The sequence below is a fragment of the Lonchura striata genome, chromosome 12, assembly GCF_050655825.1.
Source record: "Lonchura striata isolate lonStrDom1 chromosome 12, ASM5065582v1, whole genome shotgun sequence".
NCBI lineage: Eukaryota > Metazoa > Chordata > Aves > Passeriformes > Estrildidae > Lonchura > Lonchura striata.
This window is the reverse complement of record NC_140714.1, coordinates 13,581,214-13,601,120: the sequence shown is the minus strand read 5'-3', so window position 1 is coordinate 13,601,120 and position 19,907 is coordinate 13,581,214. Positions and strand designations below refer to the sequence as shown.

General features: G+C 37.5%; 1 protein-coding gene across 4 annotated transcripts in view; it reads left to right on the top strand.

Annotated features, from left to right (window-relative positions):
- CACNA2D3 (calcium voltage-gated channel auxiliary subunit alpha2delta 3) overlaps window positions 1–19,907 on the top strand; it is a 419,754-nt gene that overhangs the window by 189,681 nt on the left and 210,166 nt on the right. For all 4 annotated transcript variants that reach the window (XM_085590607.1, XM_085590609.1, XM_085590608.1 and 1 more), the window contains 3 exons: window positions 13,680–13,811; window positions 15,187–15,247; window positions 15,334–15,484. In XM_085590607.1, coding sequence (XP_085446733.1) covers window positions 13,680–13,811; window positions 15,187–15,247; window positions 15,334–15,484 — 344 coding nt within the window. The remainder of the gene's footprint in view (window positions 1–13,679; window positions 13,812–15,186; window positions 15,248–15,333; window positions 15,485–19,907) is intronic.

The window sequence follows — 19,907 nt, the reverse complement described above, 5'->3', positions numbered from 1 at the left end:
AGCTATTGTAGAAGACATCAGTGATAATGAAAAAAATATTAATCATTTAAAGTATGCATGGTTTCAAAATTTGATTTATTACTTTCTGAGATGACAGTAGTATATTTAGAAGAATCTAGGAACATGACATATAATTAAAAAGTAGCACTTGGAATATGGGCTGGGCTTTCTGGCAACCATCCACAGGGAGCATGGCGTTAGGATTGTCACTGGGGAGAGTAAGATTCTAGAATGGATTTATGTACACAAGGAAATTATAAAAGAAGACTCAAAACTGCTGTTGCAGATGTTGACAGTGTATAAAAGAAAAATAGAGCAGCATTTTACCTTTTGTTAGTATGAGAATATAGGTAACCAAGATCCCATGTTCTTTGTCCAAAGTATGTGCCGTATATGGAATGAAAAACCTACTCCACTTTTTGGCTTTTATTCCCTAAATCTGTCACCTCATATTTACTCCTACTTGTGGACAGCAATGACATATTTTCTGCTATTGAGTTTTCACTCAGCAGGTTTTCCACGGAAGAGGCTTATGAATACTTGGATAAATGTGGTTTTCAGAGGAAAGTAGATGAAAACCAAAGCCAATGTGAGGGTCAGTGTGGCTTGGTGACAAATGCTCAGGCAGTTCAAGTTATGGCACTTGTTGAGAAGCAAAGCCTAGAGTAGTACTGTACCAGCAGTGACACACAGCAGGATCTCATCCATTTATAGCAACTTTGCATAAAATCCAGGAAACACACAGGGAAATCCATTGTCTTGATATTAGCTGAAAACAACTCCTGGTTTTGAGAATTTGTATTTGATCTTTGTTTATATGACAAGGTGGGCTTTATGTTTGTAGAAAGGGGAGGAGCCCAGGTTTTCTTCTTTTCAATGATTCAAAGAATATCGGGATGCAAGCACTTCTCCTTTCCTTTCAAACTCTATTTCTCAGTGTAACTGTTTCTTCAGTGAGGTATTTATAACAGATTTCTGTGCCTGAGAGCTATTTCATGTATAAAATTATTATTTTTTTTCTAACCCCTTAGATTTCATAAAATCTTACAATATCTCTGCCACCATATTTGGTCTAAGATTGAGATTCTGGACTACAATATTACACACCCAAAGACAACCTTTCTAAATGTTTTTAAAAATAAAAATGCCTTGTAGAATGAGCCAAGTTTGACTTTGCTCATTGGGTGTTTTGACAGAAGTAGGGTAAGGGTGGCCATACGTGAATCTATCTAGCAGCCCTGGACAGTATCTTTGAGATGTGGTGGAGGAGACAGACATGTGCCAGTAGAGGTAGATTGGAGAAAGGATAATTTCTTTGTTTGGATCAGATCAGATGCACCTTGAGAAGTATGTTTGACTTTGCCTTGAAAAAAAAAAAAAAAAAGAATGAAGTAAAACAATTTATCTTGGCAATAGAAGGGAAGTAGGCTTATATAAGTTGATTTAAAGTAATGGGAGGTTTTTCCTTTGTTGTAATTTCTAGTTTACTGAATAGATAATCTTGTTTTACTTGCTTGGTTTTATAATGGAGAAACACTTCCTAAAGGATAAACCTCCTTCCCTTTAATAGAGCTGACAGTGAAATTAAGTGCATTCTACAGCTTTGCAAGACTCAGTTATCCACTGAATTTTTTGTACTTATTAAAATTTATTGAGCAAAGAGTCCAAACTTAACTACTGGATAAAAGCCCCAGATTTTCCAATTTTAAAAACTCTTATTTATCGTAAGTGTATTTTTGTTTCTATCACTAGTGAATGTCTGAGGAAAATACATATGTATATAGACATAAATGAAAGTATATATATATATATATATATATATATGTATATATATGTATATATATATCTCCTACGTGGTGGAGAATGATGCAGTCTGTTCTCACACCAAAGGATGTTGACATATATGTGTGATCCACTGAAATATTTCAGGAAATATTATGGACACAAGATAGTTTTGTGACCACAGTTCTGCAACTAAGTTGTCAAGTCCTGCATCAGAAGAATTTTAATTTAAGCTGCAGTACAAGGTTGATGTCTCTTTTCCTGCCCATGCAGAGATAGAGCACAGCTCTGCAGTGCCTTCTCTTTGTACTGCTCACAGATCACTCCTGAGAGCCAGGATGATATTGTAACCAGTATTTGAGTGCTTGCCTGTTTTCCAAGAGCTTGTTTCCAGTGAGATTCCATTGTATAGCCTGAGGCACAGCTTCTCCCTTTAAGCTCTGTGACTATTGAAGCATTTCAGAGCTGGCTCAGCAGTCTGGTCTCTTCAGCACAGCCCCAAGTGCCACTGTCACACACAGAGTTACGTTTTCATGGTCCTGAAATTCAACACGTGCTCCACTTCTGTGCTCCGTGTGAGGAGATGGAAGCCTATGCTTCAGAATTCTGTGGAACTGATGTGTATCTTTTAGCTTGGGCTTTTTGTCCTTTACTCCTAGTAAAGTCCTGGGGTGAATATCACATAAACTCTTAAGTGCCATTCAGAGGTGCACATACAGCAGCACCATGCTGGTACAAATGAATAGACTTGCTCTGAACAGACTAAATTATGAAATTTTTCTTCCCAGGTTGATTTACAGTGATGTCTGTTCAAATTAGTTTGAACATGGAAGTGTCCACTGCTGCCATGGAACTTTGTGAAAAGAACTGATTACTGTCTTTGAGGTGCCCAAGGTGAAATATTGATTGGTGTGTGGAAAAGTGAAATGTAGTGGGCAATGCACAAAAGGACCATATTAACTTGTGAAGTCTACAATAATAACTATCTTTCATCCATGCCTTTTTAGTATCTTCCTTCTTTCCCTTGTTGCTCCAGCTGAATTGAAATACCAGTGTCTGGGCATGTGCAGAGGGTTATTCATGTGCATTTTCTCTTTTTAGAAATCTGATATCATTATCTCCCTCCCCTAAAAGGCATTAGGCTCTGTTCAGGGATGATCTGGGCTCTCTGCATGGAGAAGAAAGCAAGTTAGAATCAATTAGCTATTCTAATAATGATTTGTAAAAATAAAGCATAAAATTTCCCCAAAAGTGTTGGGTCTGGAATGTTGCTCTCCAGCTTTCATTATACTAGAGAACGGGGCTTATACTAATGAACAATGTTTTAGTATTTTCCTTATATGAATACAAGTTAAATTTAGGAAGTTAGGTGAACTTTTAGCCCAGTGCCTTCACTGATTTCTTTTTAATGTTGACATGATTTATACTGAATACATTTTTCAGCTTTTACCTACAACTATTTCTGACATGTCATCATGTCTACCACTATAAAAAAGTGAATTTTCACATCTTCTAGCAAGTTATATTTCATAGTACTGCCATGTGATTTAGCATTATATTTTGAGTTCGCTGTTACATTTTTTGTGAATTTTGTAATGAAATCTTTATTCCCTACTATAATGTATTTGAGAGGGGAGGAGCCTTAATAAGAGCTTCCTCTTTCCTACCTCCTGACATTAGACTGTAGTCTGTGAACTCTGCAGTTTTGGCACTAGGGAGGATTTTTCTTATCAGATTTGTTGTCTTTGGTGAATACCTATCAGCAGCCCAGTGGTTGGTGAGTTTATAAAATCTCTGCTATGATAAACTGCCAGGTGCCTCAGTAAATTACTGCAGCATTTTTACATTGCCAGGCCTGGTTCTCTGTTAAGTTAGGAAATACATGTATGTTACAGGAAAGATCTTTTGTTATGGCAGATGGAGAGCAGTTTGTGCATAGTCAGGTGAAAATTATTTGCTCCAAGTCCATTTTTCTATTGAGATTAAAAAAAGAAAAAAAAACCAACCAAACAAAACAAAGCCAAAAAGAAAAATATTCCACTGCATTACAGATTGCCAGGTGTTTATCCTGATATATTTAGATAATGAAGTAGAAGCCTTAGTGCAAGATACTGCTTTGTCTTTAGTGACAGAGTAGACAGAATCAAGATAGAAAATAAAATTTGATGATCAATTATACAGTCTGAAGTTAATCTGCTGCTTTGAAAACTATAAGCAATAATATAAATTTTAACTTAGAGAAGTCTATCTTAACTGTCTTCCGTCTGTTTTTCTCATCCTGATACTGTGATAGAGTTGCAGTTCTGGAGTTTTTGAAGTACAGGAAGCAATTTTAATCAGTGCTTTCCATAACTGCAGAGTTCTTCAGTGATGGATGCTGAAGTCCATGAATATTTTCAAGCGTTTCTGTCAACAGGAGATATGGTTTATGTCAACTCAACTAACAAACATAAGGCACACACAATATGTTGCTGAGAGACTCAAACTGTGTAAATCAAGCTGTAAAATTCATGTTTTCTAAAACTGGTTTATGCCTGTAAAATACACTTTAAAGTTCAATAATAATTACAAAGATAAAGAAGTTTTCATTAATAATAGCAAAAATTAATTTTTCCTTAAATTAATACCACACTGATTCCATGTCAATGGATTTGGAACACATTCAAATATTAACATCCATTTTGACTCTGTAACCATGATCATTCTGTGTAAGTGGATTTATAAAAAAAAGTGATTAAAAAGTATCTTACGGCTCTTAAGGTGTATTTGGACTTCACTTATTTTAGGATAAGATGACTATAAATATTTTTCTATGGTTTTACATTCAGTTCTTATCATTGCTCACATTTTAACAATTAAATTCCTTTCCATGGGGTTTTTTACAAGGTTGCAATACTGTTTTGCACAAAGAGGCTGTATCTCTTTGTCTTACAGCTTTGCTTATGACATGATTCTTTGCAGCACATGTGCACTGTCTTTTTTGCCTCCCTTTGTCTCTGTCATCTATCATTTCACTGGCTGTTGAAAGTAAAGATTTTATCATGGGACTTAAACCTTTGTTTAAAAGCTTTCTGCTAGGATTATTGTTATTACTGCTGTGGAAAGTTGGCAATCAATTATTTGTGTGCTCTTTTATTGTTTTGTGGATTGACTGTGGAGTAGTTTGTGTTGGAAGAGATCTTTAAGGGTCATCTACTCTAATTCCCCTGCAAAGAACAGGGACATCTTCACTTTGATTATGCTGCTCGAACCTGACCTGGAGCTTTTCCAGGGAGGGAACATCAACCAACTCTGAGTGTGACCTGTTCTAGTGCCTCACCAACTTCATCCTTACAAAATTTCTTCCTTATAACTAGTCTGAACCTACCATCTTTTAATTTAAAACATTTCTCTCTTATTCTATTGCAAGATATTTTCTTCCAATTGTTTCCATCATTTGCCTCTTTCTACCTTTATAATCACCAATACTTTTAAAATTACTTACAAACAATATGAATAGAAGACAACTGTGAATAATTCTGACCTCAATGTCTTTCACAGAAAAGTCATCAGGTGTAGCCTGTGTTTTTCTGCTTACCATATTTACTTCTTGAATGCTGGAAACATTGCAAAAGGCGATCTTTGACTTCACAAATATTCTTTAAGCTTTGCTTGAACAGTTTAGAGACTGGTAAAGAATATTACCTGTGTCAAATGGCATTTCCACTGCATGATGCTTACTCTGTGTTAAAAGATGAGTTTATGCACTACAAGTCAATAAATGCAGACTCTAATCAAAAGTTTTGCTTGCATAGGAAAAAAAAATCTGCTGCATGTAATAGCGCCTTCTCTAAAAGATATTGAAATGTGATGAACCACAACCATTTTTTGATTAAGTGAGGTTTTTTCAATTTGGTACTTAAAAAGAGCTATGAATATCATTCAGTCATACTTTCCTATCAATGCCTTACAACTGGCTGCCAAAATTCAGATTACCTATTTTCTAGAATATTAGACCCCAAAAAAATCATTTCTCAAGTGATGCAGAAAGATTATAATCTGCAGCTAGCACATATGCAAAACCATTTTCCTGTAAGGTGTGAAATTAAGAAATAAAATCTTCTCTGTCACTGTTGTATATGATTTTATGGACTTTGCTTCTGAACATTCAGCATCCTGGAGTTGTTATTTAAATACTCATGGTCACATACTGTCCTGGACCACTATATTTATATTTTGAAATCCTTCCCCTGAATTGTTTTTCTTCACATTTTAAGGTCTCTAGGACAGTATTTGCACCATCTTCCTAACACTGGACATTGTTTAATTTAAAAGGAGCTTTCTTAGTTCAACAGATTTAATCAAGGTTGCAGAGAATGTCCTATCTTCCCATGTTTCTTTGTTTTAACTCTTGTTGCCTGTTGGACAGAGATGCACAGAGTTCTCTGCTTCTTCCATCTGGTTTTGCTTAAATTCTTCCTCAAATATGATTCCCAGAATTTACTCAGGCTGCTGCTTTGTTCTTGAAAAGGGCTTTAGCTTCACAGATTATTTTTTAAATTTTTATTTCTCTCAAATCTCCATCTTTAACAGCAAGCCTTTTGGAAATGTTGGCATGGCCATGCAAGATGTGTACTATGCTTTATCTTTGCTGTGTTCTAGTCTGTCTCTGGCTGTGGATCTAATCTCTGTGTTTCTAATACATCCTCATCACCATGGCAACTAGATGTCAGATCCAGGCTACATGGAAACGTGAAGTATTTCCTCTAGAAAGCCCTTCTCTCTCCCACTCCTGATCCAGCAGCTGTTGCTTAGTTACTCAGAGCTGGCTTTGCCTTCTGACAAATGTGAGCTGGTGAATGTTTGTTACTGAACACTATCTCAGGTACAATATTAAGAGGCTTTTTGACCTGATGTGCCTCTGTCAATCATGGTGCCACCCTGACCTCCTTATTGCTTTTAAGGACAAGAAACTGACAATAATGCTGGGTTTTTGAAAACTTTAGGAGTGAATATGCATTAATTAAATGGTTGTCTGGCAAACTAAAACTGTAACTTTACTATGTAGTGAAGCAGATTGATATTTGACAATGAATAATAATAATTTATCTAAATATACATATTCATTTTGTCTACTGTTTTAGAATACTGTAATAATCTCCATGCTGCTACATTACACAGACCCTTTGATTTTTCTAGGGTATGTGTTGTGTGAAGAAGAAGGCGGCTTGCTCTTCTGGTTAAGCATTAGTATGCTTGGCTAGAATATAAACTGTTTCAAAATATTGTTTGGCTGAAAACATATAGAGAGATTTTTACACTATACTTTGTTTATTTAGGTGTCTTGCAGCTTTTATTTGGCACATTCCTGAAGGAGTCAATAGTGTTTAAGAATACATAATGGATTTTGTAATGTACTCATCCCAAGATACATTTGTACATCTGCTCAGTGTTTTTATTACTATCTTCAGAGGCTTTATAACCAGCTGAACATTTTCATATCTTGTATGAGTAAAATTTTCATTTTACTCAAATTGTGCAGACAGTCTTTTGGGCAAGGAGGTGCTACACAGGCACTTCCATTTTACTCAAATTGTACAAACAGTCTTTTGAGCAAGGATTATAAAAGCACAAAAGACATAAGGGCCTGTTGATTTGAGAGGATAAGAGATGGTGATTTGCCATGGTAGTAGATAAGTGTGCTGTTATATCCAATAATTGCACATTTGTACTCTGCTGATGCTCCCAGGAGCTGAGCAGTAGAGGTTTAATTTATTACAGCCCACTACAACTGTGATACATTTTACTTGCTAAAACATTTCTCTCTAAAGGTTTTCATGCCTCCATTTGCTGTATGCAAGTATCATGATGTGTTGATAAACACAGGATGACTTTGGAACCTCCTTCAAAGCACTATTTGTTGGTCCCAGCTGCACTGTGTTGTGCTATTAAGTCAGCCTGCTCCTGTAAGTCCATGTCTCTGAATATCTGTGCTATAGGAATGGGACATTTTTTGTGAAGTGCTAGTTGTGCATGTTTTGTGAAGTGCTAGAAGTGCTAGTTAACAGATTTCCATTGTCTTGTGTTTCAAATGGCTTTTGTAAAGACTGGTGGATGGATCTGTCCCTGAGAAATTTCTGTAAGGATAACTTTTATTTCCAAGGCTGTGCCTTGCCTTTATCATTCATCACTTTGACAATAGCTCTGATAAAATTGTCCCTTTTGGTATGTTATGCATTAAATATTTTACAGCACAGTTGGCTGGATTTAGCAGCAGTCACATTTGTTCTCTTTTACCCTGATTTGCAGTGTGTTTCACTGGCTTCCTCTATTGCTCCTGTGACACTTTTCCTGGTCTGCCACTTCCCAGAGGTTTGAATTTCCTGGCTGCTAATAGTTACTCTTCCATCAGACTGTGCAGAAAGTTCTGCTTGCTATGTGCTAGAACTGGCTCCTTTTTATTTTTGCAGTATTCATGACTAATTTTGCTTCTGTGATGAAAATGCAATGAATATAAGGTGTCTGTTCAATTTGCCTAATTCCTGTGTTCTCAGAATTTTTCTCTTTTCCTTTTGGAAAAACATTTCCATCAGTGGTTTTCCGTGTTGTTCATCCTTTCTCTTTACATTGTGGCATCTTATATTTCAGTGGTATTGTATTATCCTTTCATTTTTCATAGTCCTCAATTTGTATCATGCAGAAGTATGGAAATGAGTATGTTTCACTGAAAATACAGAAATATCCTATCTGCACTAACACGAATTACTTTATCTGTCAGGATGAATGGCTTTTGAGTTAAGCTCTCAGCTCAAAGCAATTGCTGGGTGGGCAATCTCATCTATTAGGAGCATGTTAGAGACAGGTCTAACTGCCCCATATACCTGGCTCCTGGGACAACAGCTCTGTTAAAGCAGAATCTTTCTATTTTGTCCTGGGATGCCCTTGACTTCTGCTCTGAGTTTCTCCTTTAATTTAAAATAGAAGTTAATGTTCTATTTTCATAGCTGTTGCCTATATACAAAGTTTCCAGAACTTTGCTCTAACCTGCCCACTGGTCAGCCCCCACACTGATTGCTTTTAGCTGTTATATCTGAGAAGTTAAGCAAAGTCCAGCCAGGCCAGTACCAAATGGCTGAAGTGGGCTCAAATTGCCACTGATTTGCTGCAGGACATTTTCTATAACTCATGAGAAGGCAAGCCCTTAGGAGACAGAAATGAATCTTTATCCTAGAATGCTGTTAGTGAGGAGCTTGCAGCTGTAATTCTGGCTTTCAAATGAGCTAAAGTTGAATCTCAGTCCGTCTTGTTAATTAAAAAAAAGTTACACCCCCCAACAAAGAAAGAACACTATCCCTCCCACACCATAAAACAATACAAAGCGTCACCCAAATGCACTCATGAAACTAAGCATAAAAATAAACACATCTGGCCATACTCCAGTTCTTCTGCTGCTACTTCAAAGGGCAGAGTTATTAGGGAAATGTTGGAAGATAAAGGCATTAAATGCCACTGCTATGCCTTTATGCAGTCATGTACTTGAAGTCTTTACCATCCCATATTCTTGCAAGGAGAGAATGTGATTTCTGACATTGGTGAACAGTTCCCAGCACGAGGCAAAATGGACAAACACCTTCTTTTATGTCTAGAGATGGCCAGATGCTTTGATCTGTGAGCTGATGCATCCACATTACCCTCGAGTCAGAGAAGAGAGAGAAAAAAGTGAAGGCAGTTGCCAAAACTGGCATCCAGCCCCAGCTCTTGAGTATGCTGGACCACCCTGAAAAGCATTCCTATTAGTGTTGAGTACTGTAATTATTAGATTGTTGGTATATGTCCCAGCAAAGTATGTGATTTTGTTATTCTTTAAAATATGACCAGACTAAATATATTGTCAATGTCATAAAAACTAAGCTAATATTGTTGCTATCTCTGAGCCAGAAAGAATGCAGGATTTTGCATTCCTTTTCCAGTGCTTGGGCCTGTAAGCTGTGCTTGCATTGCTTCGTGGTCAGACAGAACTGCTCTGCAGTTTAGGGCTGCTGCTGAGGCTGTCAGACATTACAGGGGGTAAAATCAATTCCAATGCCAGCATCTCTGACATCTTTCCAGGATAAAGTACTGATTATATCAAAAAAATGAATAAAATAGGGAGAAAAGACTAAGGATCATTAGAAACTTTTCTTTTATTGAAGCACAGTATGGCAAGAAAGAGAAATTTCCTAGCTTTCTTCATAGTTACCGAGTTCCTCGGTGGTTTCCCTTATTTTCTGTAAGATGTGCTGCAATAATTGAAAGGCAAAATGGGTTGTGTAGGTATTAGTTTTGTTCTATAGACTTAGCATACTCTAGATACTTTTATGGATTCTGTGAACATAAAAAATAGTAATTCCCTTTGGCTGTTGCACATCCTTTAGTCTGTGCCCCTTCCTTGCCTTTGTTGAGACATCAGTCCTTTTGGGGCCAGCAGGATCTGTGACAGCCACTTAATTGCTACATGCATTTGTACTGTTCTTTGGCAATCTCATTTCAGTTTGGTGTCACTGTACTTATTTTCCTGGAGGTTGGTTTTATGTTAAATGTCAGTAAAAACAGGTAACATCTACACAAACAATGGTGGAGCAAAATCCTGTATAATTGCAAACCAGCTCATCTAAAAGACACAGAAAGAAAATATTATATTTTATCTGGCAGGAAGAAAAAGCAGAAATCATATTTCAAGAACTGTGGTGAAAGCTATTTACATTTATTATCTTTGAGCCACATAACATCACATTGATGATTTTGCATTTATATTAAGCTTTACCTTTTTTTTTTCCTCCCTCACCAACTTTCTGAATATTCTCAGAGATTAATTTACCACCATTGACATTTAACTATCTGGGGGATGCAGATGATGTTCACCAGTAATTGAAAAACTTAAGAATACTGTTTCTAAATTATGTACTGGGGGAATTTAAACAGTTTAGTGTAATTACTAAAATTGGAAATTGTCCAGAATAAGTTTAACATACAGGTTATTATATGATGAGAGTGCAGGATTTTAATGAGACATATGGTCAGAAATGCAGCTGTATTTGGGATGGTGCATGTGGACAGAGATGCACCCACGTAGCAGAGTTACAAAGTTCAGAACAAAGAGCTCCAGTGTGAAATCCTGGAAGCCTGAAGATACAGCAGCCAGCAGAGATGCACAACCTCCAGGTCTGCTGTCTTGTTCTGTGGCTACCTTTGTCCCTACACCACTTTTCCTTTTATTACAAGGATCAAACTGCTTGTAGCCCTATTTTCTTGTTTTATTAACGTGGTTGGTGCCTAAAACATAACTTGATATATTGTAAAAAGAACAGCCAGCGTAACAGACATGCAGGGTGTGAGAAGGCAGAGAATTGTCACCAGCTTTCGTTTTAAAGGAACACAGTGAGCATAGGTCACATTTTAATTGTGCCCACTTATTTAAAATGCCTGCTTTATGCTCTTTCCAGCTAAAAAAAATAAGTCTATTCGTTTCAGAGTCACTGGATTAATGCTTAGAGTGATCAGGAGTTGTATGATTAGTGTTGTCAGACTAATGCAGAATATGGATTCCACCTGAGTCATTCAGGGAAAATTTCCTGATTTTTATTTCCATGGAGTTCTCTAATCTGTAATATGATTATAACAACATGCTAGGTAGCTCTTCACAGATGGTCTAAAAAAAGTAATCTAAAATACCTATGGATATTTCAATAAGATTTTTAAAAAGTGATTTATATTTGTATTTTTATATACAAATATATTTTTTATATGCTACTGGAAAGACTACAGTTCAGAATATAAGAAGTGAACTACTAAAGTTGTGCTATAATCTTCTAGAACTGGAATGCATATAAAATTCAAAGAAAATTGTCATTGGGTTGGGAGGCAGTTCTCACGAGTGGCATTAGAGCTCTGATCCATTAAGAAAGGACATTAAAAATTAGGGCCTGAGGAATCCAGGATAGGAGACATCCAATGAATTGATAAAACTGTAAAATACCAAGGTACAATGGGCAGTTTTGGAATGACATCCAAACATAAATTGCTAAGAAGCACTGTAGGTTATTTTAAATATAAATTAATATAGAATTATTCCATTTGATTTGTTTGGCTTTTCACTAATCCTAATAACTGCAGGGCATATAAAGAGCCTTTAGAGGCTTGAGAAATGGTGTCTTCTCTTTTCCTCTAAACAGACTTTTCTAGCAACACCAGGAAAAGTAAAAGAACAAAACCCAAACCTAACCCTCTGAACTTGGTTGCTCTTTTTAAGGATGAATTAAACTTATTGCTTTATCTCAGGATTGCGATGGTGAGTCAACAGTGTCATGCAATTTTTGGTGATTTGGATACTCCATTATACATGAAATATAGGAGCAGAATCAAAATATCAGGTTTTGAACTGGTACTGGGAAGTTCCTGTTGGCTGAGGAAAAGAATTCTCATTTTAATGCTCAGGTAATGTCCAAATGCGGAACAATGGGCTGATATTTTGAGTTTCTGACATAGGAGCATATTTTTGCAAACCAATGATAGATCTCAGTCTTGAGAGATGATTTGTGATGTTTTGGTCACAGATCATTATTGGGGTAACTACAGATTGGGAAACCTCTGGACAATAGGTTTTGCCAGCTAGGCATGACTGAAGTTAATGCCCTTGGACCATGCCATCATTTTCATATGTGTATGGTATAGCAGATTTTGTGTCATCTTCTAGAGAAACAAATAACTGCACTCCATGAGTTTTAAAAATAAGATCTGTTTTGTTGACCTTGCCTTTTCTGCATTTCTTCTATATAAACCTAAATATTTAGGTGAAAGCAACATGCAAAGTTGTGTAGCTGAGACATTTCCATTTTTCTGCTGTTTTTTCTTGATGAATGCAGGGGAAGATAACAATTTGCCTTTTTCCACTCCATTAAAGTCACATTTGAAGCAGTCTTCTGAAATCAGTACAGTGACATTATTTTGCAAGCTAATGGATGCTTTATTTCAAATGCTTGAGCAAATGTTACCGTGTATTCATGTATGCACACTTTTGCAAATTAAATAATGCATCTGTGATTTCAGTTCTTTTTTTCTCCTTTATATTCCGCTGAATTCACATAAGATTGAACTGGGAATATCCTGTATCTTAATTGTTTTTCACCTTTCAAAATTCTCAATTTGAAATCCAGTAACTTTCTAAGACATGTTCATTGATTTCTCATTTCCCACTATTGAACCAAATGTGCAGCTTAAAAACATACTTCAGCAGCCTGGGGTTTTAGGGATTGATAGATGGGGATGTCTTAAACAGAACAGTTTCAGCATCAAGAATTTGCTTTGTAGTTCTCTTTCTATGGAAATAAAAACTAACTGGGTAATTGTTGTAGAATGTGGGTTCAGTATTTTCCAAATAACAACTAGTGGTATTTTCCATGAGATGTGTTTTTATGCATATTCAAGTGCAAAGAAAAAGGTATTTCACTTTCTGTTCCAACATGAAAGCTTTCAAAGATTACCAAATTTAATGTTAAAAAAAAAAATAAAGTGTTTCCATGAGACATTCCAGACATTTAGGGAAGGTACATTGAGTAAATAATCTAAATTAGATTGACTTATTTATGTTCTCGAGAACAAGCAATGTGGTGGTTCAAGATAGATACTCTAAAGAGCAATTTTAACTTATCTAAAAAGTAGTACCAGGTTTCTCTGCTCTATTTGAGCCACACTTCTCTTCTTCAAGTGAATTACTTATTTTGGATCACTTATTTGACAAAGGAAACTAAAATTGTTTTGCAACAGTTTTCAGTCAATAGACTTTTGTCTCTTGAATAAGCTGAAGATGGTAGAGTTTATGGGATTGTACTTAATAAAATCACTTTTCATGGGGTGTGTGTGTTCTTTATTTTTTTTTCCAGATCCAGCCATTGTAAATGGAGTTTATTGGTCAGAATCTTTAAATAAGGTGTTCGTTGACAACTTTGATCGTGACCCTTCTCTCATCTGGCAGTACTTTGGAAGTGCAAAAGGATTTTTCAGACAATATCCAGGTAGGAAGAAGAGAAGTTCTTAAAATGCAATAAAGAATTCCATGGCTGCATTGAGTATTGTCCCAAATCCTGACTGCCACAGACACTTGCAGGTTTGATTTTACTTCATCTAGTTCTTAGAGAGATTTCCAATAAACATTTTGAAAATTCTGAGTTTTTTCTACCAATTTCTATTTGGAGATGAAACCCTTATGATCAGTCATGTACTCATAAACATTTCTATTCAGATAGACATATACAGACATGTGAAAAATAATTCTAAGCAGGCTGTGGGAAGGAGAGCAAAAGGATTAGAGTCTTCATATAGTACTAAGCTTGAATTCTGTGCTCTATCAATGCACACTGTAAGACTTCATCATTATTTGTTGTTTTATTTTTGAACTTCCACTTAACCTGGCTGATTTACATTAAAAATTTTTAAAAACTTGTTTGAAAGTTTATTTTCACACCCATTGTAATAAAATGCAATCACATAACTTGTATTATTTCTACAGAAATAGGTTAGAACTTATATTGCTGCCTATTAAGTTTACTATTTAATCCTATACAAAACTTACCACATTATAATAAACTATGAGGTTAAATAAACTGATTCTCAGCTTCTGTAACTTTGAATCAGGCTCATAGTGGGTATTGTTCCTTTGGCTGATGTGGTTTAGCAACCCATGTTTCTCTAAGTCTTGAGTTTAAGCAAGTTCACTATAAGCCTGTACGTCTGAAATTGGCTGAGAGTAATGGCTACTACATCTGTGTTAGTTTTAGATTATATTTCAGTTCCCAAGCTTCATGAGATTTCAAATATTAGTCCTCATTTTCAAGGCTATTTCTTGTTTTCTGCTAGAAAATAAGTGCAAAAAGAAGGAAAAATTTCACCTGTCATGTTTTTTCCTTGGAGATTTTTTTATTATATTTCTTCTGACCTACAACCAGGAGATGTTACCTCTTCATAGTGATGTGAGTGAAAATTCAGAGTATGACCTGTGGGTGAAGCAGGCAGTGTACGGGGAGCTGCTGGAGCCAGCCATGGGTTGGAAATGCTCAAGGTCTGGAAAGGACTTGGCAAGATGTGATAAAGCTTGCCAGCACCAAAGACCAAGAATGGCAAGAATTTTGTGAAAATAGTGCAATGAACACACAATGAAGAGGTTTCATCTTACAGTAGACTAAAAAGGAGTGAGGAAAGAAATAATTTCTGCTTGCCCTATTTTAGGAACTTTTCTTCCCCCCAGTATTTCCTATGATGGCACTGCCTGTTAGATTAAAGTATGAAACTCCATTAACTGCTACTTAGCCCCAGTACCAGAGATACATTTTCCACAGGTACTGTGAAAATTTAATTTAATATTTTATCCTCTGTGGTTTTTTTTTTTAACAGGAATTAAATGGGAACCCGATGAGAATGGAGTCATTGCATTTGACTGCAGAAACAGAAAGTGGTATGCAACTGATGACTGCCAGTGTTTAAGAAATTTGAAATTATGAAAAGTACAGTATTTAAAAGATGTTTTGCCTTTCATCTCAGGTACATCCAGGCAGCAACTTCTCCAAAAGATGTGGTAATTTTAGTGGATGTCAGTGGCAGTATGAAAGGGCTTCGCTTGACTATTGCAAAACAGACAGTTTCATCTATTTTGGATACCCTTGGAGATGATGACTTCTTCAATATAATTGCTGTGAGTGTCTCAGGATTTTTTTTTTTTTACTATTTTTCTTCCATCATTTCTTGCTATCTGTCATGTTTTACTTCACTCAAGCCACTTGAAAAAGGTTTCAGACAGGTGATGGATGACATCTGAACCCACTGGACAGATGCTGTTTTTTCAGTGCAAGCTTCTTCAAGTGACAAAAATTTCAGGCTGTTTGTCTGTGACTTGCAATTTGAAATCCTTTAAATAAGTAGTCTTCACTCTGGGGTTGCAAAGAATATTTTTTTGTTTTGTTTTGTTGTTTGTTTTTAATTTTTATTTTGCTTGAACTTGGTACATTATCTTAACTTTTAACTTCAGGGTGTGTCTGCCTCCCCCCGTGCTTTCCCCCCTCATATTCTGCAATACAATACAAACTGCAAAATGGGTGAAATGTAAGAATGAATAGATTCAGGTTTTGGCTTTTGCTAAGGCTTGCATGGCATGATAAAATGCCAGCATAACTCCTCAATGTTCATGTTCTGGTCTGAAATGTCTGTCTGTGTAAGCTTGTCGGGGTTGCTGGTGTTTAACAGCAGTGAGAAATCAGATCCTCAGCAGCTCCTCTTGTGTATGGTGCTGACTTTTCTATGCTGCACATACAAATTTTAAAGCTGTGACAAGAGGCTGGTTTTACTGTACTTAAGAGTAATGGGATTAATCTTGGGGATAAGGATGACTTCAACAAATCCAAAACTGACATCAGAACTATGATTTGCAGGGGAGGGAAGGGAGGAGAAATTGGTTGCTACATAAATTTTCTTTGCTGATATTCTCTTGCTAATACTTTTTTAAAAAATGGTTTTCTCCAATGTGTAGATGTCTTCAAGTTCTTGACTATAAGGAAGATTTCAGCCTCTCTGTTTTTTGGCTACAAGGGAAGTGTCCCTTGTGCACTAAATTAAATGACCCCAGGGACACAAGTGTAAATCATTGAGATTGTATAGAAAATTAAGTATATGTGTATAAAGTATATATACATATACTGTATTTTTAACACATAGCAAGAAGTTCAGACTGTTATATCAATTTCTTTGCATGATAATTGCATAATTAGCAGAAACTCATGTTATATAAAGTTATAATTACATACTTTATGAAAAAAAAAGATTTACTGTCCTTAAAAAAAATGTGATTAACTGTAATCTAAATAACTTCTGTAAGTTAAAAGAATGTTTCATCTAGAGTAATTACTAAGATGCCTGACCAGCTGGTTCTGGTGTTTAATCTGTGTTTATCAGTAGTTGTAGGAAGGAAAAAAAAAGTTGTTTTTTTAAGTGAAAATTTTACTTTGGGGAAAGTCAAAAAGCTCATATATAACAAAAAAAAAAAAAAAAGGTAAAAACATATGTAAATCCAAATTAATGATTTTGCCTAAGTAGTACAGTGGAAATATTGTGCAAATACTTTTTAAAAGTAAGTATGAAAAAGCTAATAGCCACTTTTTCCAATTTAAAGTTTATTTGAAAACGAACTGAGTGTTTAGAGCACCATGGTGCCACGGAATTTTTTACATATTGTCAAATTGCACAAGCTTCTTCTCACTGAATTTGCATTGAGAAAAGGAAAGAATCACCCACCTGAGCCTTTCCCCCCAGGCTGAAATTGAGCCCAGCCCCTGTGTGGGGCCAGTCCATCACCTCGGCTGCCCTCGGCTCAGGGCGAGGTGTGAGGCAGCTTGTCGGAACCCGGCCTGCTTCAGGGGCTCCGTGTGGTGGAAAAGCCTCTCCTCCAACCCTGCTTCCAAAGAAAACTCTGCAGCCTCTTGTTGTTCGGTCTCAAGGCAGTTTATTGTGAGCTGTCTAAAGGATTTTCTTCTCTGGCTGCTGTGGTTTGCTCAGCAGCTCAGGCAGAGGCACACACACACCCTGACATCCTCTCTATCTGCGTCTTCTTCTCTCCCCACCCAGGGCTGCTGCTGTCTTTTATATGGTACATTACGTGTTAAATGTTTACAGTTTTTCCCCAATACCTACTACCTATATTAAATGGTGCTTTTCTACTCTAAACCAATCTGTGAGTGCCAACATCACCAAGAACATGGAGGTGAGGAAGAAGAAAGAGGAGAAACAGGACTGGCCCACTTTCCTCCATCTTAAAACTGGCCCACATTCCTCCATCTTAAAACTTCTGACCACCATGTACAAAGTAAAACCCCCCCTGTACAGGTGTTAAAACCCCCTTGTACAATACTATAATATTCTTCCCTCTACTTTGTAACTACTTCTACTATAATATCTAAACTTTTGTGACTCCTTGTTCCACCTGCAAAGTTGGTAAATCATTCCATGGCTCAAACTCAAAACCTGTTTCCAGCTGCCTGCCAGGGTCTTAAATGCCTCTGACCAGGGCCTGGAACCTCCAAAAATGTCTGAGGGACATTTTGAGTTCCAACAGCAGCTGAGCCAAGGGATGGTGTCCAGCAGCAGCAACAGCTCTGTCTCTGCAGCTCCTCACTGCCCCTGCTCTCTTTGTCCCTTCATCTGGGTCACCCCTGGCCACTGTCCCTCAGGGTGTCCCCACCTCAGCCTGGCTCCCTCAGTGGTGTCCTCACCCTGGCGTGGGTCAGCCACAGCCCCAGTGCCCAGCAGCACATCCCCTTCACCATGACATTTTCCCAGCTGTCTTTCCAGATGTTTCCAGTTGCTGATGGCTCTTTCCAAGCACTACAGCCTGCTGTGCCTCCACGTGGGCACCTTGCAGTGTCCCCAGCCACAGCTGGTGCTGGCTGTGAGGGCACAGGGCACTTTGTGGCCCTCTCCAGCACTGCAGCCCTCCTGCAGTGCTTGGTTAGTATCAATTCTGAATTTTTACAAAGAAAGCTAATTACTGTGCTAATTACAGCATTCATCTGAGGTAATTTTTTCCTCTGTAGGCTCTCTCCTCTCTAGAACCTCTTTTAGGATGGATGTGTGTGTGTTTGTTTAAATAAGTAGAAACAGAAATGGAGAATGTGTTTTTATGCTTATATGAGCTCAGCTGTTTAATTTCATTAGGATGTTGATGTGCAAATGTGAACTTGAAGATGTTCACTGCATTGAAAGAGGTACCACAGAAATGCAGGGGACCAAGGAGAGCATGGCAGGAGTGGCAAAGAGGGGGTAAAGAGCTGTGCTGTTGCCTTGGGGTTCTGCAGGAAGAGTTTGTAGGGAGTTTGTACTAAATCAAGGAATCATGGAATATGCTGAGTTAGAAGGCATCCATCAGCCTCATCAAGTCTGACTCCTGGCCCTGCACAGGACACCCCAAGAATCCCACCACATGCCTGAATGTGTTTGCCAAACATTCCTTGGACTCTGTCAGGCTTGATGCTGTGACCACTCCCCTGGGGAGCCTGTTCTACTCCCTCTGGGTGAAAAATCTTTTCCTGGTATGTAATCTAAACCTCCCTTGACTCAACTTACTTTTACTCCCTCACAAGGTAAAAAATTAACAATGTAAACAAACAAAAGATTTGTTTGCTTGAAAATAGACCACACTAGCAAGAGAGACCTGTGCTGTGGAGAAGGGAGTGGGCCTTTCAATGAGGAATGGCACAGGTAGCTGGGGCTGAACCATAAACTGCTTTCAAAATATGCTGTGTGAAAGACATAGTGAAGGGACAGAGCAAAGCCAGTCACTGTGATTTATGTTATCTGCAGAAATTGCTTCCAAGGCATTGCTTTGACCAAGTGCCAGCAGGGCAAATGAAATTTGTCAAGAATCGAGATGTTCCAGTGATCAAAACATGAGACAACAAAGCCTACATAAGAGGCTGCTTGGTGTGAAAGCCCTGAAAATCCCATACAGCTTTTATCTGTAGACAAATGTTTGAGTGAGATTGTATCTTACTCTTTGTAATTCAGGCATAGCCTGCTGATGTGACAGCAGTTTCATTTGCAGGTAGGATACACATATGTCAGTCCAAGAAATCCCCTCTGTAGGAGCACATCCCCTCTGTCTCCAGAGCTGTCCAGCTGTGCAGTGTGTGCAAAAATGGACCAGCTGTGCCCAGAGGGTGGAGACCAAACCTTCACTCAGCTGAGCTGGCTCAGACTGGCTGCCCTGAAAGGCCACTCCAAACTGGTGCTCTGTGAGGGCTCCTGGGCATCTGGAAGTCTCAGACAAATGGCCAAGTAGCCCCTCTCTCCCCAGCCCAAAATATGAGGTGCAATAAGAGCTTTATTAGTGTGGGAAATCTGGACAAACTGTCTGTACTTACTAGATGAAGCAAAATTTTGAACTTGAACAACCGTGACTGTCAGGATGGCTTTATTATCCACAGTGATTAACAGAATGAATACTTGCATGTATTTCTGTATACATGTAGATAGATATAACTGTGTATATATATCAGAAAGCAGAATTCACCACAGGTCTTTCCAGAGAATGAACATAGAAGGATAATGTTAAAGATCATTTTAGCTTTCAT